We start from the raw sequence: 18,154 nt of genomic DNA on the forward strand, positions 1-18,154 counted from the left end.
CCCCCGCTGTCTGTGACCCCCAGCAACTTCCTTCTCCGTTCCCACCACAGGCACCACTGTCAGTGGGGAGGGGGGGAAGAAGGAGGGTGCAGAAAGGAGGGGGGCCATGATTACCTGGGGGTCAAACACAGGATGTGGGTAACAAAGGGAGAGTTCTTCAAACCCACTTCATTCCAATCCACAATCTGTGCTTGAACAGCCACGGAATTCAAACAGTGGCGCCAAACAAAGCACAGGTATAGAGCAGTATATGCTGGTTTTACAAAAATTCACACGATCCGAAGGGATCCAGAGGGAGCTCAAGTACGCCTTGCTCAGGAACAGAGTGAGTTTTAAGTGGTCTGTAAAGTGCTGCTGTATTGCCTGGAAAAGTTGGTAAAGAAAGAATCCCCCCATAGGTAGAAAGTGAAAAGTATGAATTAATATGTGTGATGGATGAGCTGCTTCTCATTATTTCCTATTTTTGGCAACGCAAGTCCAAACAACATCTGAAGGAGAGTGACAGTAAATGCAATAACAAATCTCACTCGTTACAGTATTTTTCCTTCGCAACACACATATCCATAGAGAAAGGGTTTATTCTAGCCAAGTGGACTGTTCTTTGGACAAATCTGTGCAAGTCTGTACTCTCTTCCTCTACAGACCATGCTGGGCAGGTGCTGTGTCTCCTTCTTTAATTCAGGACAATTATCATTTGTCAACAAACAGTAATGTTATATTTTCCATGCACCCTCAACTTCAATTGGTGCATGAATTGGCTGTGTTAGGATAGTGGGTAAAGGGTTGGGGTGAGGTGGAGCTCTGTGGAGCGAAGATTGACAGGGTGGCTTTAAAACTTCTACTTTCTCTCTGTAGTCTTTCCAAAACACATCAGTGTCCCCGCCTCGAAACGTTGTGGAGTTATGTCGAGGAGCATGACAAAACTGCTGCATCAGTGGCCAGAAAAATGATGAAATACCCACATCAGTGTGTACAGACCTAAAGACGCCCATCTGACAAAATATACTATATTTGAAAATAGCCTTTTGTAGTTCACTGTTGCAATTATCTGTTATGATAGTGTTACTGAAACATAAATCGAGAGTGTTAATTGGTAGCCGATCAACTGAATGACTTAATTTCATGATCCAATGAAAAGCACAGTTGGCATTATATTTCTCCTTACTGGGAATAAAAATCTTAAAAATATACTATCAAGGAAAACACCATAAAGCTACCAATCATATGGAATGGCGAGAACAGGATCTGACTCTCTACAGTGGGACATAAAACCAACAGAATGGCTCCACACTAAGAGGCTCTAGAGGGCCATTTCAGCCACTAGGAAAAGGTAACCATGCATTTCACAGAATCTCTCATTAACAGGCAACCTCTGGGCGAGAGTGACAGAGGACGTTTCAACCCTGACTGCAGGCTGGGAGCTGTAAAAGCCAGTCAGCTCACAGTGTCACAGGGTTGCTCCACAGGTGTGTGTGTGTGTGTGTGTGTGTGTGTGTGTGTGTGTGTGTGTGTGTGTGTGTTGTGTGGTGTGTGTGTGTGTAATTTCATGAGAGTTTGTACAGTATATATGTGTGTGTTAAGAATTTGCAGCACAACAGGTTTAGAGTGCATGTGCGTGTGTGAGAGAGGGTTGCACACAACATGGAGGAATCAGTGGACTAATTTAAAATGTTCCCACCTTCAGAGACCTCTCCCCCTCTCTCTCCCCGTGAGTGGTTTGCCCTCATGCCCTTTATCCTCCAGACAGGGAGGGTTGTTTTCTCGCCCAGAGAAGGGGGAGACGGCAGCCCCAGTACCCCACTGAGTAAGGAACACAGGGGGATTGGCCAGTGAGAGAGAGGCCCCTGGTTCCCACATATCGCTCGGCGTGAGCGTTTGGGCTGCAGCAGCGCACCTACAGTAAACTCACACCCTGAGTCACAGCAGAGCTGTCAGTCTTCCCACTGAGCTCAGCCTCAGTGGGCTTCATTATACACATCACTTCAGACCATCAATTAACTCCACATTCAACCCCATACCCAGCACTACAAAATGGTGAAACAAATGATTATAATTCAAAAATAATTATATATGACATACTACACATATGCACACACACACCACACACACACCACACACCACACACACACACACACCACACACACACACACAACACAATATAATCTATATATATATATACACACACACACACACACACACATCTAAGTAATTTAAAAAGTAAAAGTAAACTATTTTAAACAAATATTAAAAGGTTATTCACTTTGAGTGTATTTTTTTTTAAATTACCTTCCATTATGATGGTGCTTTTAACTAACAAACATAATAGATTTTTTATTAAGTTTTTCTTTTGGTATAACATTGATTATATGTTTGTCTCTGTAGCTATTGAAATACACCTTTTATAGGGAAAATACTGTGGAAATTACATTAATAAAAATTATATTGCCGTGAATTACTTTTGTAATACATCCTTCAGTGAAAGATTTTTGATGAAAAAAAATAAAAAAATTGAAAAACAAACAAACCTTTAAAGAGTTGAGTAGCAAATGGTTTGTGCAGGATGATCGATGGATACATTTGTGTTTGAGAGGGGAAGTTTTTTGGGGAGATGCGGTATTTTAGGGACACACCTTCAATTCTATCTAACAGTGAATGAAAAAAGAAAGAGCTGATCCAGAATAAGGTTAAAGGAGAAGGAGGGAGACGTAAGGGTGAAACTGATCCCCGTTGACCCCTTCGGCATGCCCTCTTTCTTTTTATGACTTTCCTCTGAATCGTCACTCACCAGCTCTATCAACGTGGTCCAGCCTCCACACACACACACACACACACACACACACACACACACACACACACACGACTAGAACATTGACAGGCTAAGCTCAATATTGTGCTTATTGTGGTGTTTAGAGGCCTGTAAACAACATTTGTGCATTCAAAACTGATCATAATTTATCTTAAATTAACAGTTTGATACAAGCAAAATAATCTAAGACTGCACATAAAGTGAAGTTGTATAAAATTATTTTAAAATGCAACACATACATTTCCTCTGCTCTATCTCAGTAACCAAATTATTAGATTTAATTTTGACACTTTAAAACTTGAGACGTTTTTCCAGCTAAAACTGGAGTCCATATTTAATCTTCCTGGCTGGCAGGCCAACAGTGTTAAGACTTAGATGGACCACTCTCTAACTCTCTCTCTCTCTCACTCACACACACTCTCTCTCACACACACACACTCTCTCTCACACAAAAACACACACATGCACACGCACACACACACACACACACACACACACACACACTTAGGCCACTAACTCTGCACCTGTGTTTCTGCACAGCCTCTGGGGTCTCTCTTTATGGCTTAGGCTAAATTAGATGGACCATATGCATTTCTGCACATGCTTAAATACATAACTGCTGCTGGCTGCGGTATTTATAGTTGGACTCTATTTAGCTCTATCTGAGATGGAGGACTGTAAATCAGCAGAGAGGAAACACAACTGGTTCAGCATTGCAAAGAACTGGCACTTAACACTCAGACTGGCCCAGCTCAGTTTAAGGAGGAGGAGAGATCAATATGCCTTCAAGAGAATGTCACTCCTCCTCTCTGGTATGATTATTAAGGACAATCATTGCAGTGTCTGCAGAGGTCTTTACATCGGGTGTTCTAAAAGACAGCAGACCACACATTGCTATTTTAGTCATTATAGTATAGTAGCTGGAAAAAAATCTCAAGCTTTAAAGTGTCAAAACAAAATCTAGTAATTTGGTTACTGAGATAGAGCAGAGCAAATATATACGTTGCATTTTAAAATAATTTTATAAGCAGTCTAAGCTGCCAATTCATCTGTAAACGGTTTCATCACACATGAAAAGAAATCAAAACACAGGACAGATGTTGAGCAAAACCACATTTAAGCGTTGTCACAAAGTGCCATTTTTTCAAATGATTGGGGCACATCTATTAAATAAAGTGCAGCTACAATGGATACTACATGGCCAGGGCATAAGGAAATATTTAACCAGCCAATTGCAGCCAATTAACTTTGATCACAATGACTGCGTTTGGAATCTCAGTCACTCGTCTGTCTGGGAGAGTATGAACTTTTTCTTTCCCCTTGGGTTTGCTTCATGTAACACAGCCAAACATGGTGGTGAGTAATGATACTTGGCAGACTGGCCACAGATCTCTTCACACTTAAGTATCAAACAAAACATTTCCTCTACTGTGAGGTCAGCATAAAGCAGGACACTGCGGAAAAGCGCTGGGTCAGTGGGATCAGATTCACTGGGAGAAAGAGACTGAAAGGAGGAGGCAGGGAAAAAAAATCGCAAAAATAAAAATTGTGGAGAGAGAATCACATAGAGCTAGGGTTGACGGAAATGACATTGAGATGATTTGCTTTGTTTATTGCTAAAATTTGATGAGCACTGATAGTGAGCTGGGTTTGACATCTGGATGCGGAGAGAGGGTAGCGGGTGTGCCTTAAGTCCGTGCATGTGTATATGTATGGACAAATGTGACACACTTTTCTGTGCATAAAGTCTGAGCATATAAGCATTGCTGACCCACTGGTCTTTCACCTTTCCCCAGAGTGAAGCAGACACTCAGACATCCCACCACACACACACCCACATGCACAAACCTCCCTACCCTTGATCCCTCTATTCCTGATCCCCAGGGGCAGATTTTACACTAGCTGTACATGTATCAGGGGGGCAAAGAGGTGTGGGAGGGGAGATGGCGGGGGATTTCATGCTGCGACGGAAAGCTCTGTGGTGTAGGTGGACAGCAACACCAAGCACACAGCATGACACACACACAGACAGAGCGGCCAAAGAAACACTAGAGCTTGACAAATTGAGCTGGCCGCAATGGTAGTGGGAAGGAGGTGGTGGTGGTGGTAGGCGCAGGGCTGGTGACCCAGGAATGACGGAGACTGACAGCATGTAAAATGGTATCCCTTGGGCTCCGAGGTAAAACTTCACTAGTATAAGAGTGATAACTGAGAAACAGGCTCCATGCTACGAACAGTTGTTGCTGCTTTTATGTAATTCTTAATGGACTGTTCTTACACTTCTGTTGGAATATATACACACATATGACCACTAAAATCATCACAAGCTGAACAGAAGACATTTAAGCAGAACAGGAACAGAGTAGAGCTAAAGACAGCTTACAAAAAAAGAGAGAAAAACACAAACATACCTCCAAGTCGTTAAAGAATAGGTGTGTGTCGGCCAAGTTGAAGATCATTTCTTCCATCCTCAGGCCTAATGATACAGACGTCGGCGGATCCTGGAAAATAGACAAAACCAATTCAATCTAATTAAGTTCCTTCTTCTAAATATTGAGGTCATTTTTTCCATCTGAAGAGGTTAATGTGAAACAATAAATAACGCTGTTCCCTGTAAGCCACTCAATTAACACAGAATCCCTTAAAATTCCTCAGCCGGCTATTCCCATAAAAGAAGACATTAGGCGGACTTGAAAGTCTCAGCCTCTGTTTACGACCCTCTGAAAGCGACCAGAATAGTCATCAGAAATGCCACAGACTTGAACGAATGCAGTAAAAGCATGTCTCTTCTCAGGAGGGGTGGTCAATTTAGAAGAGTTGGGGGGGGTGGTTCACAGCGCCCTCGTAAATAGCCCATTCTCCACATACTTGTAGTGATGAGTCATCTGATTGCTCTACATAATCCATCCTGCGCAACCACTCAGAGGTGTGCATTAATATTTAAAATAATTGAAATTCAAAATAAATAAATGTTCTGTTCCCTGCAGCAGGCCTGGCTGCAATTTTTCTTTAAATCATGATCTCTGTCAGTAATGTGACACGTGCTGTAATGGTGATAGGGTTGCATTGTCTGTAAGATAATACCTAGACAGGAGTGAACTAAATTGTAAATAGTTAATGAGCCTGATGTGTGTGATTTTCCCTTTAAAAGGATTATACATTTGCAAAAAAGTCTTCAGTGCATTTTCACATAAACAAAATATATAAGTCTAATTATTTTATTTTATGTTATTGCAAAAATTGAATATCCTTTTTTAAAATCTTAAATCTTTAATCAAAATACTGTCGTCAGCAAGCAAAGAGTGAAGGATTTTCTGCAGCTGAATGAGACTGCATTAAAGACAGGACCAGAAGCAGGGATTACAGAGTTAAACCACCTGAAGACACACCTGAGCTTTTTGCTGATTACCTGTCACACCCCACAATGCTTATGTTTTCACTAAAATGACAGAGGACAAACCACACAAGTAGAGCTCAATCCCCACTTCTAGCAGCTTTCTCCTTCCTTTTAGCCTCCCAGTTTGAATCAATCTTTCAGTCAGAATTCATCAAAAATAATTACCCTCCCACATCAACAGGCTACCAGCTCCCTCTCCCCAACCCCTACCGTTGTTGGCTGATTTAGCATTATGGGCTGGTTTGGTGGGAAAAGATGGTGTTCTCCGGTACGAGTGAATCCTTTCCAATTAAATCTAAACAATCACTCAGTGAGGGAGTTAAGAATACAAGCAGGCCAGAAGGCCAAAGTGCTGCTGCTGTCATTGCTCCAGCACCACCTGTCCTGAGATGTCAGTTCCATCCACAGGGGCGCCAAGTCCCCCCTTCCCTCTGAGCCCCTTACCAATAACAACCCCCCATCCATCCCCACCCACTTTAAGCTCAAGCTCTGGCCAGCCCAATAGCAGCACAGCTGGCCTCAGCCATCAGCTTTATGGGGGTGAGCTGCCTTGATGCCAATTAAAAGAGATGATAAGAGAAGCAGTGTGTTTATGTGTATATGAGAGGGAGAAAAAAAGAGAATCAGATAGAGTTGGTGGGAGGTCAAAGTGAGTGAGAGAAAGTGTGGATGTGTGCTTACTTAGATACACATCTATTTATAGTTAGCTCAGAACAGCTAAAAGGGAAAACTTTTACTTTCAGTAATTTTTTGTTTATGCCACTAAGATGAGGAAGACATGAATAACAGACAGGAGGGAAGAGAAAGGTTGGTTGTTGTGGTGGCTGTTGGTCTGCTTCACTTTCTTTGAGGGAGTTTACAGATCTATGTTTCTGATAGGATTTTAGGTAGCATGCTCGGTAGTTGCTGTGAGTAAGCATGTCTCCGTCTTATAATATTGCTTTAAAGTGATAGTGTCATGAGAAATGTGCAGAGCAGGAGAAAAAGAGGGGAAAAAAAAAAACGAGTAAGTGAGAGGGACTCTAACGCCTGTCACATCCTATATGAGCTCTGACGGAACGGGCCCTTATGGAGTCAGGAGTGTTTCCTGTTTCAGAGGAGCACACTGGAGACCCTGTGTATGCATACATGTGTGTGTGTGTGTGTGTGTGTGTGTGTGTGTGTGTGTGTGTGTGTGGTTGGAGAGTCCCTCATCACTGAGCCACAGCTCCCTAAGCCATAGTTCTCTCTTTACCCAGCATGCAGGGCCGAGAATAAAGTAAATAAACAGTGGAGGGTCGTGGGGCAGCCCTCTTTCACCCCAAAAACAAAACACTGCCCCCATCAAACACCCCCTCATACCAGAACAAAGGCACAGAGCACGGGCTGCAGACGCTAAGCTCTCTGACATATGAGGAGCAATATGTCATTTTTGACTTCAAAACCAAAAAACCTCCATAGCCAAAACAACCAGTGATTAGAAATGCTGCTCTACCAAAAAAAAAAGTTGGGTTTAATTTATCATTATAAAAATTGTAAATGTGTGATGAATTGGCTTCAAGATCATCAAATATTTTTTATGTACAGTATATCTAAATGGGAAAATAAGAGTGGGTGATGCACTAAAGGCTGTATAGAACCTATGACCTCGGCAAAACCATGAGAATAGGATTCTGCCTTATTTCCCAAATTGTTTGTTTTAAAAGTTTATATTTGGAGAAGTAATTTACATGGGAAAACAAATAGCAAAGCCTGGAAAAGTAAACTCTTCATCTTATAAGCATCCACAGTGACATGGGATGGAAAATAACCTTCCAGTATAGTAATAATAATATATGTTTGTTAAGGTGTATATATACTTTGTCATATATGTTTTTATTTGAATCCTACTTAAGACAGCTTTAAGGGAATCTCTGTGTTCAAGTTTTTAATGAATTAAATTCAGTGGACTCAGTCTCCTGCTAGGGTCTCCTGGGGGATCCCGGTCTGAAAAAGATGGATTGAGAAGCACTTAATTAAACTAACAATGTGGCATTTCTGAAGGAGAAAGGAACACTTAAGATGTGTCAATGCCAGTGCAACTGTTGCGAGCCCCTACAGCTGAGCCCCAACCAGCCATGCATAGCTCCAACAGCTGCAAAGAGCAGTCAAATACTTGTCAAGCCTCATTGGACCAATTAAAAAAAAAGAAACAATTAAATGTACATTGAGTTCTGCCCTTTTTTCCCCAGTAAGATCTCAGTGAAATCTATCATTCGCTCAATGGCCATTCCCCCCCCAATCCTTTTTTTCTTGTCCTTTTAATGTTAATGCGTGTTTGCTGATAAAGTGCACCACTGCTGCCACAAATTGATGTCACTCACCCGTCCATATCTGTTGGCATAAGAACCCGTAAGCAAGGAATGGAAAACGATGATTGTTTCATCCAGGTCCCAGATGAAAACTCGCTGGAGAGATGGGGGCAGAGTGGGAAGAAAGAAACAAAGAAAAACAGAGAGAAAAGAGGCAAAATCAATGGTGCACTCTGCAGGGCTGCAAGGTGATCCTCCTGGTCAATAGGCCAGGAGCGTGTATTTGTGCGCCACAGGGACCTGGATCCATTTGCTTGGGTTGGTCACCGCAACAGTCCTCCCACCACTCCACCACACGCTTTCCACCCTCTGCCCTTTACATTAGAGTAATCAATAGTGACAAACTAATTAACTAGATATGTTAACATGCCATGATGTGAGTGCTATAATGGGTGCTATTAACCTTGTTTAAATTCATATCATGGTAATGAAGAGCCCAGCCCTCTGAATTTCCAAGAGTTTGTTTTGACATATGACGATACGGTCAAGTGTTGTATACAGTAGCTCAAGTCAAAGATAGTGTGGTGTCCTGTCTTTGTATCTTTGTATATAATTCACAACAGTGATGACTCACTTAATCACTTGCCTTGTTGTTTATTTACAAGGTATACATGAGAACTTTACATATGTGTGTAATATGTTCCACAATTCATCAATAATGCATTTATAGTTAAGGAATAATCTTTAAGAATTAATGCCCATCAAGTGTTAAAGCTGGTGTGGCAGCCATATAGTAAGTGGATTAGTGTCAATGTGCCTCAGACGGGGCGAGGCTGTCTGTCGCCAAGGTAGCAGGCTCACCCTACCTCAAGGTCAGAGTCAGGCGGCGGTGATGGGTTGTTGTTCCTTCTTCCCCGGCCACGTGACTTTCCATCCGAGGCCCGCCGCAATCGATCCGAATCTGAATCTTTAATGGGGGTTGATGGACTGTGGATGGTACTGTACTCTACTAAAAGGAAGGAAACAAGGAAGAAGGAGAGTATAAAATGAGCGTATTGAAGATGAGTTTTTATTTGCTTTTAGCAAAGAAGTGTGAGTGACCATTTGTCTTGATGCAGGGCAGGAAGCTTCCTGGGACATTTTTAGTGATTATGTAGGTTTACAGGTAACAAACGTATCATAAATCAGTTGCAGAACACAGTTACTAAAAGCTATCTTGCTCCATAGCGATTTAATAAACGGCAGCTAATGGGGCACATGTCAAATAGAAATAGCAAAGATGTAATTTATCTAAATTGGACGACTGTGAATGAAATTACATTAAGTTAAAGCCTGATGTCTTTGGTGTTGATTGATGACAATTTGAAATGCAGTCATACAGTATGGCTGACTTATGAAAATGAAATCAGTGCTTGATTGTCAAATGAGGCATTAATGTCACATGAAATTATGGGAAACTCTACACATGATTTATTTTTTAACCTGCGGCCTGTGGTTTGAGACTTACCTGCAGGGTTCTCTGTAAGGGCCTGGCTGGTGATACCAGTGGGTGGCTCCTGGAGGGTGTAGGTGGTGGTGGTGGAGGGCGTGCTAGGGCTGGTGTTATTACTTGTCATGTAGGGTGAAGTGTAGGGTGAGCTATTGTAATACTGAGCATACTGCCCCTGGCCAAAGGCTGGATAACTGGCATAGTCCTGTTAAGAAAAACAGTAGAGAAATGGTAAACAGTTACATACAAAGATAAGCCAAGGAAATAAACACAAGATATGTACAATGTGGTGTAAGAGGGGAGATTTATATCAAAAAGAGGGAGAGAGAAAAAGTAGCAGAGCTGAGAAAGAGAAGCAGTAGGTTTGGCAGAGTAATGTGAGATATGCCCTGCACCAGTGTTGCTACTTTACAGTACAGATTCCAAAATATAAATGCAAACACATGTCTGTTCTGTCCTACATCTGGACAACGATCTGTCTTGTTTTTTTTTTTCTCCCTTTCCTCTGTGGCATAATACATTTGTGTTGGATGAGGTAGAGTAGATAATCCTGCATACAAAGCTTTCGAAATCCTGAGTGATTTATGTTTGAATATGTCACGGATGAAATGTAACATATTGACTATGCATGTTTCATAAATATTTCCCAGTTTGGAAGAATTCTGCAATTCAAACTTCTATAAACCGATAGCTGCATATTGATACCAGATTACAGCAATGGAATGAGCAGAAGGAAGTGCACAGCTACCTGTTGTGTGCTGTTGAAGCCAGTGGAGTTCGTCAAGGAGTTGTTTCCCGGATACAATCCTGACGTTGTTGTGAAAGTACCACCTTTAGGGAAAAATAATACTTTTGAGTTATGTTTACACCATATTTTATCAAACAACGTTATTAAATATGCACATAAATGAAATGGCACATGGTTTCTTTTGTGAAACAGCTACTTGAGGTGGTGAACAGAGGGAGGCCTGAGGAAGCACTCCCAACAGTGGCCTTATCTTTCTCCTCTTCCTTCCTTATCAGTGATTGGATCAGGCCTGATGACTGACAGAGGGGGGGCAGAGAAGGGTGAGGGGTGGACAGAACCTGCTTCCAAAGCCGCCCAGGCCCGCACAATGTGAAGAAGACAAGAGACTTTTGTGTGTGAGCTACTGGAGGGTGGCGCGGGGGTGAAGGGGGGTGGATGCAATGGGATTGAGCATGAGGGCGGCCACGGGGGTGTGCATGGGCAGTGTAGTGAAACAGAGATGTATAGGGAAGGAGGGTTGAGATTGCACCTGGGTGGGTTTGCTGCTGACATCCAGCCCCAATGAATATGTATGTTCCTCTTTTTACTTGCTCAAAAGGATGATCCTCTTGGTAATTAACTCATTCAAAAGGGTTGATACCATCTTTTGGCTTAATAACATACATGACATGAGTTATAGAGGAGAGGCACAACAACAGCCCCCGGGAGCATCACTTCTCTGTTCAGCGGCCATCCACCTGTACTATTGTGTCAGGCAAGAGAACAGCGGTAGGAGCAGCTTATAGGGGATCACAGATTGGTAGAGAAACAGCATGGTGACAGGGAGAGTATGAGAGACCTGTGTATATTAAAACTACTAAAATCCCAATTATTGTGCTGGAGTTCATTAAATGATCTGTGAGAACAAACTAGTTTTATTGCGCTAAAGCATTTTAATTTGACAAACATATGTTGTGCTTTATAAATGAATAAAAGTCACATCAAATTTGCAGATCTTGAAAAGGAATAAAGCACTTCCTAAATTTGACAAATTGTATTGTCCAGAAGCTTAACATTATTGGACTCAAAATGTTTATAATGCCACCACAACATACAACCAAATAAAACGCATATCCCTTAAAAGTAAATGTAGGCAAGCAGTTTGCATTTTGAGTGGGAATTTTTTTGCCTGCAGCCACAACAGGCGGGGAAGAGCGGTGAATCACAAAGTGCTCAAACCAAAAGCCTGGGATTTATCAGAGAATTCAGCTGTGAGTAGGGAGCGTTTGATTTGATGCGTCAGAGTAGGCAATCTAAATGCAGAGCATAAATATTGCATCCACTCAAATTGAATCCATTGTGAAGGCCAAAATTGTGATTGCAATTATTATAGAACTATTTACGTAGCTTAGCATTATTCTGCATGCCAATAATGTATGTAAACATAAACAGTACAACAATAGTAAAACTTTGACCAGATGTTGACTTTTTCTACCTAGTAACAGAGGCATGAGATTTAATCTAAAATTGCACTAAAGTGCCATAGCAGTTCTTTACAAATAGGACTCCTAGGCTTTATTACTCACTTCTGTTAAAACAACGACAAATCCCTTCTCCATTCATCCACAAGGGACATCAATTAGCACTACCATTGCATTATTTAATAATGCTTCTTCACTTATCACCACAGTGATCCTCCTGTAGCCCAAAAATATCCCGTAGCTTGAGTGAAAACGAAGGGGGAGATAAATGTACTGTTCTTAAATGGGGGCATAATTACACCTTTGTTCCCAGAGACAAACAGAGGGGGTTCCTTTCATCCTCTGGTCATTGGCCCCATCAGGAGGGCCCTCCCACACCGTGACAAACGTGAAACAGCTTTCAGAACAGGGGGGAAGGATCAGGGAAGTGAGGGGGCATGAAGGATACCGTATGAAAGAAAGCACGAAAAGAGAAGACGTAGTGCAGTGTTTAGCCTAGTCAGTTAAATACCCAACACTGCGGCCAAAAAAGAGAAACAAATACTTCAAAAGCTTCCAAGATTACTAGGATCCACTAATTATTTGTTCAGTTTCTCACTCTCTGCTTTCAGCAATTACATATGCTGCAGATTTTCACGTTTTTCTATATCCTGGCCTCTACCGGTTATTTTCATCTGAAGTGATCTCTCTTTTTGCTGTTTTGTTTAATATTTCGATGCCTGAATGGGAAATTTAAAACTTTTGGTTTTTCCGCAGAAAGTTCAACATCAAGTGAAAGTCTGACAGAACAATAAGACAGAGACAAGGAGGAGTGAGGCTGCGAAGGACAACAAATTAGCCTAATGCACAGTTCAAACAGTCGTAAAAGCTCTCACTGGCAGGGTTTGAAGGTTGCTCTGAGGAGAACAAGGAGCCACATAAAAGCCGAGGGGACCCCCGCTAGCAGTGAGAATGAGCCTATGCAGTTGGGAGTGGTGGTGCTGGTTATAGTAGGGGGAGAAAGACGGGTCTTGTGGTTCCCCAGAGGGCATGTTTTCTCTCCCTCCCCCTGTCCTGTTCCAGTTAGTTCACTCACTCAAGACCAGACATCATCCCTCCCTCCTCTCCTCTCCTCCTTCCCTCCTGCCTTCTGGCTCCACAATTGGAAGTCCATTTGCTTTGCTTGATCAGTCCCCTTGCCATGGGCTATGTCTATCATCAGTGCACAATATTTGTAGCAGAAGTTTGGATGCCACACTTGGGAATAGGCTATCAAGTCCAGATGGGGCTCTCCTTTTAAAAAGGCAACTGAGGCTTCAGCTTCTTCAGCTCGCACGGCCACTGGGACAGAATGCTGGAATCCAATTATTCACCTAATTAGCATCTGCTCAGTCCCACCATCAGCACTATCTCCCAGCCTCTTCACACACCTCTGATGTTTTGGGATTTTTCTAACAATCCATGAGAAGCACTACAAAAACTGCCTAAAAGGATTTCAAAACTAAGATGCACACAACATGCGGTTCCCCATAAAATGTGGTGCCACAACTTCAGCACACACTTTGCTCAATGGCATCAGACATGAAAGTAAAGATGTTAAATCATTAATCAAATCGTCCTCTGAATTGACAGCTGGCCACAGACTGGTGGCAGGGACACTGACAAGAAGGGGGCGTATCAGATGTGGAAGAAGAGTCTTTGGTTGGACACCCATGCCCGAGGCACCTCGCCCATGCAGATCAATAGGCTAGAATAAGTAATGATGATGGTGTGACTAAGGGCCAGAGCCACAGTTAGAGAACTCAAGGCAAGAATAGTGGTCAATCTGTCATCTAACATGGTTGTCAATTACTAACGCACTTAACGCTACATAGGGCATCTGATAGCCAGAGATAGCAGCAAACAGTGAAGAAGAGAAAGAGTTAGACGGAGGGAAGAGAAAGACAGCGTAAGAGCATAATACTTAAAAGATGAATGGGCACATAATACTGTCAACGTGAGTTAAACCACTCAGGGCAGGATAGCAGCTTGAACATTCTGCTGTACATGCTCCGTCTCTTGTTCCCTTCCTTTTCTCTCTCTCTCTCTCTCTCTCCCTGTGCACTGCAAAACTCTGGCTGTGGCAGACTGTATTTGGTTAAGAGGCGTGGAAAAGAGGCTTCCCATGTGCTGTTGAGCTGGCGTTATTTATTGTGAGATGATGTAGAGCAGGGGTCATCAACTATATTTGTCAGAGGGCCAGAATTTTACCAGACAGTCTCCTTGGGGGCCGGACCCTTAAATAAAAATTAAATAAAAAATCAAATTTTGGTATAACATTATGATTGATGTTTATGTTATACTTTTTCCATTTCACTACAAAACTGAAGGCCTTTATGAGTCAGGTTCTTATCACCTATACCACAGACAACCACCAGGGGTGATAGATATTTTGCCTCAACTCAATTACAATTTTACTTATAGAGCACTTAAAAACACCACCGAGAAAGTGAAGGGGCTCTTAACAGAGGTAAAATGGCACTCCAAAGGCTTATAACGCAAAGTTGATATGAAAACAGTCCTTCAATGATGACTGGACTGAAAAGTACGCATTTATCATGCCAACCTTCCGGAAGCCTCACCAGTATGTCTAATTTATATATTATAATATTATATATATATAAATAAATAATTTGCAACGAAACTGTTGCTGTTGCAAAGAATACTCTGCGCCGTCACCACCACACTAAACATTTAAATTTTAAGATTTCATATCTCTGAGCAGTCAGAGGCGCTCAGAGAAAAATCGCCGCACTGAAATCTGCCTACTCCCACGCAAGTGGCGTTATTACTCGAACTTTAACTGATCAAGAAGAGTAGTTTGATTTTGGGGTGTAGCCTAAATAGAGTCATAAATGGTGGTGATTACTGAGAAGAGACTCAGTTGTTGCTGCTTTTAGTTGCTTAATAGTGTAGAATAGGCCTACATATTTTCTCTTTGATCCTCACAATTTTGGAATCCAGTCGCGGGCCGACGACTGCTTTGCGGGCCGCATTCGGCCCGCGGGCCGCCAGTTGATGATCACTGATGTAGAGGCTTTTCAACAACATGTGGAGATGTTTCTACTGTCACACATTAGATGTTACAGGAGACAACGCAAATACCATGCTAGCTGTTAGCCAACTGACCTTGCCCAGTGCAGGTGGAACGGAGGCTTTTTGAACTAATACAGAGTAATAGAAACACAACATGACAGAAGGCTACATTTAAACAGAATGTATGACTGGACAGAGAGCAAGAGAGGGGGAGTGCAGGGCGCAACAACTCATCTTTATCGGTTTCAAGGCCATAAATCTCTATGGTCTCAGCTCTAAAACAAATACAAATAAGATCACAGGGAGAGACAAAACAAAGGCTGGGGAGTGGGGAGGACATGGCTGGTGCCTCCTAAGTGCCTGCCATTTTTCCATCTGTGTTGATTCTTTTATGAGGAGAGGAGAGGAGAGGGAGGCAGCCGTCGGGGCTGCACATAATGACCGCCGGGATGCAACAATCTTTTGGGGTGAGTTCAAGGGCCGAGTTGTGAATCAGTCTGGCTCTGCATGCTGTTAAATCAGGACCAGAGACCTCTTTCTCTAATCTTTAAAAAAAAGATTACAATAAACCTTATGTGAATGGGCTAAGCAGAGTAAACACATGGCAGAAACATTGAAATGAGACAACGAAAGAAAGAAGACAGAGGGGGTGATATTGTGACAAAAGTGATTTTAGCATAAACATTGTAAAAGAGAGGACAAAGAAGATACACATACATACAGAGAAAAAAACAGCACAGAAATCAGCAACCAGCAACCAGATTCCCACCATGTTTTTTAATTGTTGGTGAATCAAAATCTGCTTTTGTAGTTTTGTAAACCTCTCATGATGTTAACCATTTTTGCAATTTTGCTGCAAACATGTTACAACTGTAAAATTTGACAAACTGCTAGCTTTAAGAGAGAGTGATTGCTTCTCACGTACGTTGCATTTTGACACAATACAAACGGGCAAACGTGAAGATTAAAAAAAATAAAAAATAAAAAAAATTGAAAAGGGATTCAAAAAGATGTCCTCACCTTGCATCTGGTAACTGTAGGGAGCCTGTCCTGTCTGCGGCGTGGTGAAGCCAGAGCTGTAGCTTAGGAAGCCCGTCTGTCCCGGGGATTGGGATTGGGTTAGACCCCCCTCCGTCTTTATGCCTGCCCACAATGGACCTAAATCAGTTAGTGACACCAGATCGGTTTGATGTACAGACAACAGTCAACACAGGTTTAAATTACATTGGACACAGCAAAGGGACACAGCCTCTGTCTGTTAGCATAAAACACTTATTACAATGGACGAGCGCTGATTATCTGATTAAAGATTTCTACTATCAGTTGTTCAGAAATATTATCTCACACTGGGTTCTGTCTCACTGCAAAGGAGTTGTCTACTTGGCCGTATAAACAAAAAGCATGTTAGGACTATGACTGTTTAATTTTATGTTATCATTAGCAGTGGTATTATTATTATTATCATCATCATCACCATCATCCAAGGTAGGTCACCTGTGAAAAATAAAAAAAGGTAATAAAACATTTTTGTTGTATTTGTGAGGGAAAGTTGCTACTGCTTACATTCAATCAGTCACGATGCAGCTTCTATGCAGCGATAGGTTGCAGGACTCCATTCAAATAAACAGTATAAATTCCTCCACATATTGGAGAGTCTTTTGGGGTCAAAACACACTAAAGACTTTGGATAAATAAAGCCTACAGTGAGCCATGTACTATGGGCTTTCTCTTGCAATGCCAGGGAAAACCAGGTTTTGTTTTCAGATTTGAATCACTAATCTTTCAGATCTATCTGAACAGCTTGGCAAGCACATTCTGTTTTATTGCAATGAAGGAGAATATGCAGGCACTAAACAACAACTTAGCATCTCTACTACTCCTGATTTACTTGATGAATTGTGGGAACAGTTTATTTGCAAGGTCTTGGTCCATGACCTTTAGGAAGGACAACATATTTAGTTGTAGTTAACATGCATCTTTAAGCAAGACAAGGAGGTTTTGATGTGTGAGGAGGAATCTTACCATAGCCTGGGATGCCATAGGGCTGGCCAGGCTGGGGGTAGCTAGCATAAGCTGCGGCCTGCTGCATTCCTGTGGTGTACTGCGTCTGCCCATACGCAGCCATATTTTGGGATGAAGGGGTAGGAAGAATATGCGGATATGTTCTGCTATTTAAGAAAAGAAACAAAATACAAAATTTAGAAGGGAGGGCAGGAAGAAAGGGGACCATGTTTTACCCCGGACACCAGAACACAAACTCTGCTAACTGACAAATTCCTTGTGATTGTGCTATTTAATTTTGAACACCAAGTCAAGCTGTAGGACAGATAGCATCGCACAGCTCATATACATAGTGAAAGAACAATAAATGGCAAAGGACATTTTTGCAAGATAATAATTGCAACAGATTTCAGAATGCACAGGCTGCAGACATCCAGGCAAACAAAGCTAGTAAAAAAAAAACGATCTAGCAGAAGGATCTAATTAAAGATCCAAATGAAGTTGAATGCTGCTTATTTTTTAAAGAAAAATAAAAGAAGCCTTACTTGGAAGGGTAGATCTGTGGAGAGAACTGGTGAGTTTGTCTTGGGCTGAAGCCACTGGTTCCAATAGCTGAGGAGAGTTAAAAAGAAAAGAGGCAAGCACATATTTAAACATTAAGAAATAAGGTAAATATTATCTTTTGCCAACAGAACTGGAATCCAAGGAAACAGTAATTACATCGTATTGCTCTATTTATTTCGGTAACCTTATTTAAGGTTGAAAACCGGAGAGCAATAATGAAGTAAAATAATCAGTTAAAAACATCAGGTTTTTCTGATGACCTGCATATCTCTGAGATACGTCTGGGCTGCTATGACAACCGCTGGTTTAAACACACACACACACACACACACACACACGCACACACGCACACACGCACACACGCA

At 41.9% G+C, this 18,154-nt stretch overlaps 1 protein-coding gene across 20 annotated transcripts in view; it reads right to left on the reverse strand.

The window, feature by feature from the left end:
* The window catches only part of eya1 (EYA transcriptional coactivator and phosphatase 1), a 63,943-nt gene that overhangs the window by 10,484 nt on the left and 35,305 nt on the right, over positions 1-18,154 (reverse strand). For 8 of the 20 annotated variants that reach the window (XM_032504093.1, XM_032504083.1, XM_032504085.1 and 5 more), the window contains 8 exons: positions 17,771-17,837; positions 17,247-17,392; positions 16,245-16,382; positions 10,711-10,793; positions 9,981-10,167; positions 9,340-9,482; positions 8,546-8,629; positions 5,218-5,307 (listed from right to left, as the gene is read on the reverse strand). In XM_032504093.1, coding sequence (XP_032359984.1) covers positions 5,218-5,307; positions 8,546-8,629; positions 9,340-9,482; positions 9,981-10,167; positions 10,711-10,793; positions 16,245-16,382; positions 17,247-17,392; positions 17,771-17,837 — 938 coding nt within the window. The remainder of the gene's footprint in view (positions 1-5,217; positions 5,308-8,545; positions 8,630-9,339; positions 9,483-9,980; positions 10,168-10,710; positions 10,794-16,244; positions 16,383-17,246; positions 17,393-17,770; positions 17,838-18,154) is intronic. The other 12 variants (XM_032504087.1, XM_032504096.1, XM_032504097.1 and 9 more) reach the window with 7 other exon arrangements.

Source organism: Etheostoma spectabile, chromosome 22, assembly GCF_008692095.1.
Source record: "Etheostoma spectabile isolate EspeVRDwgs_2016 chromosome 22, UIUC_Espe_1.0, whole genome shotgun sequence".
NCBI lineage: Eukaryota > Metazoa > Chordata > Actinopteri > Perciformes > Percidae > Etheostoma > Etheostoma spectabile.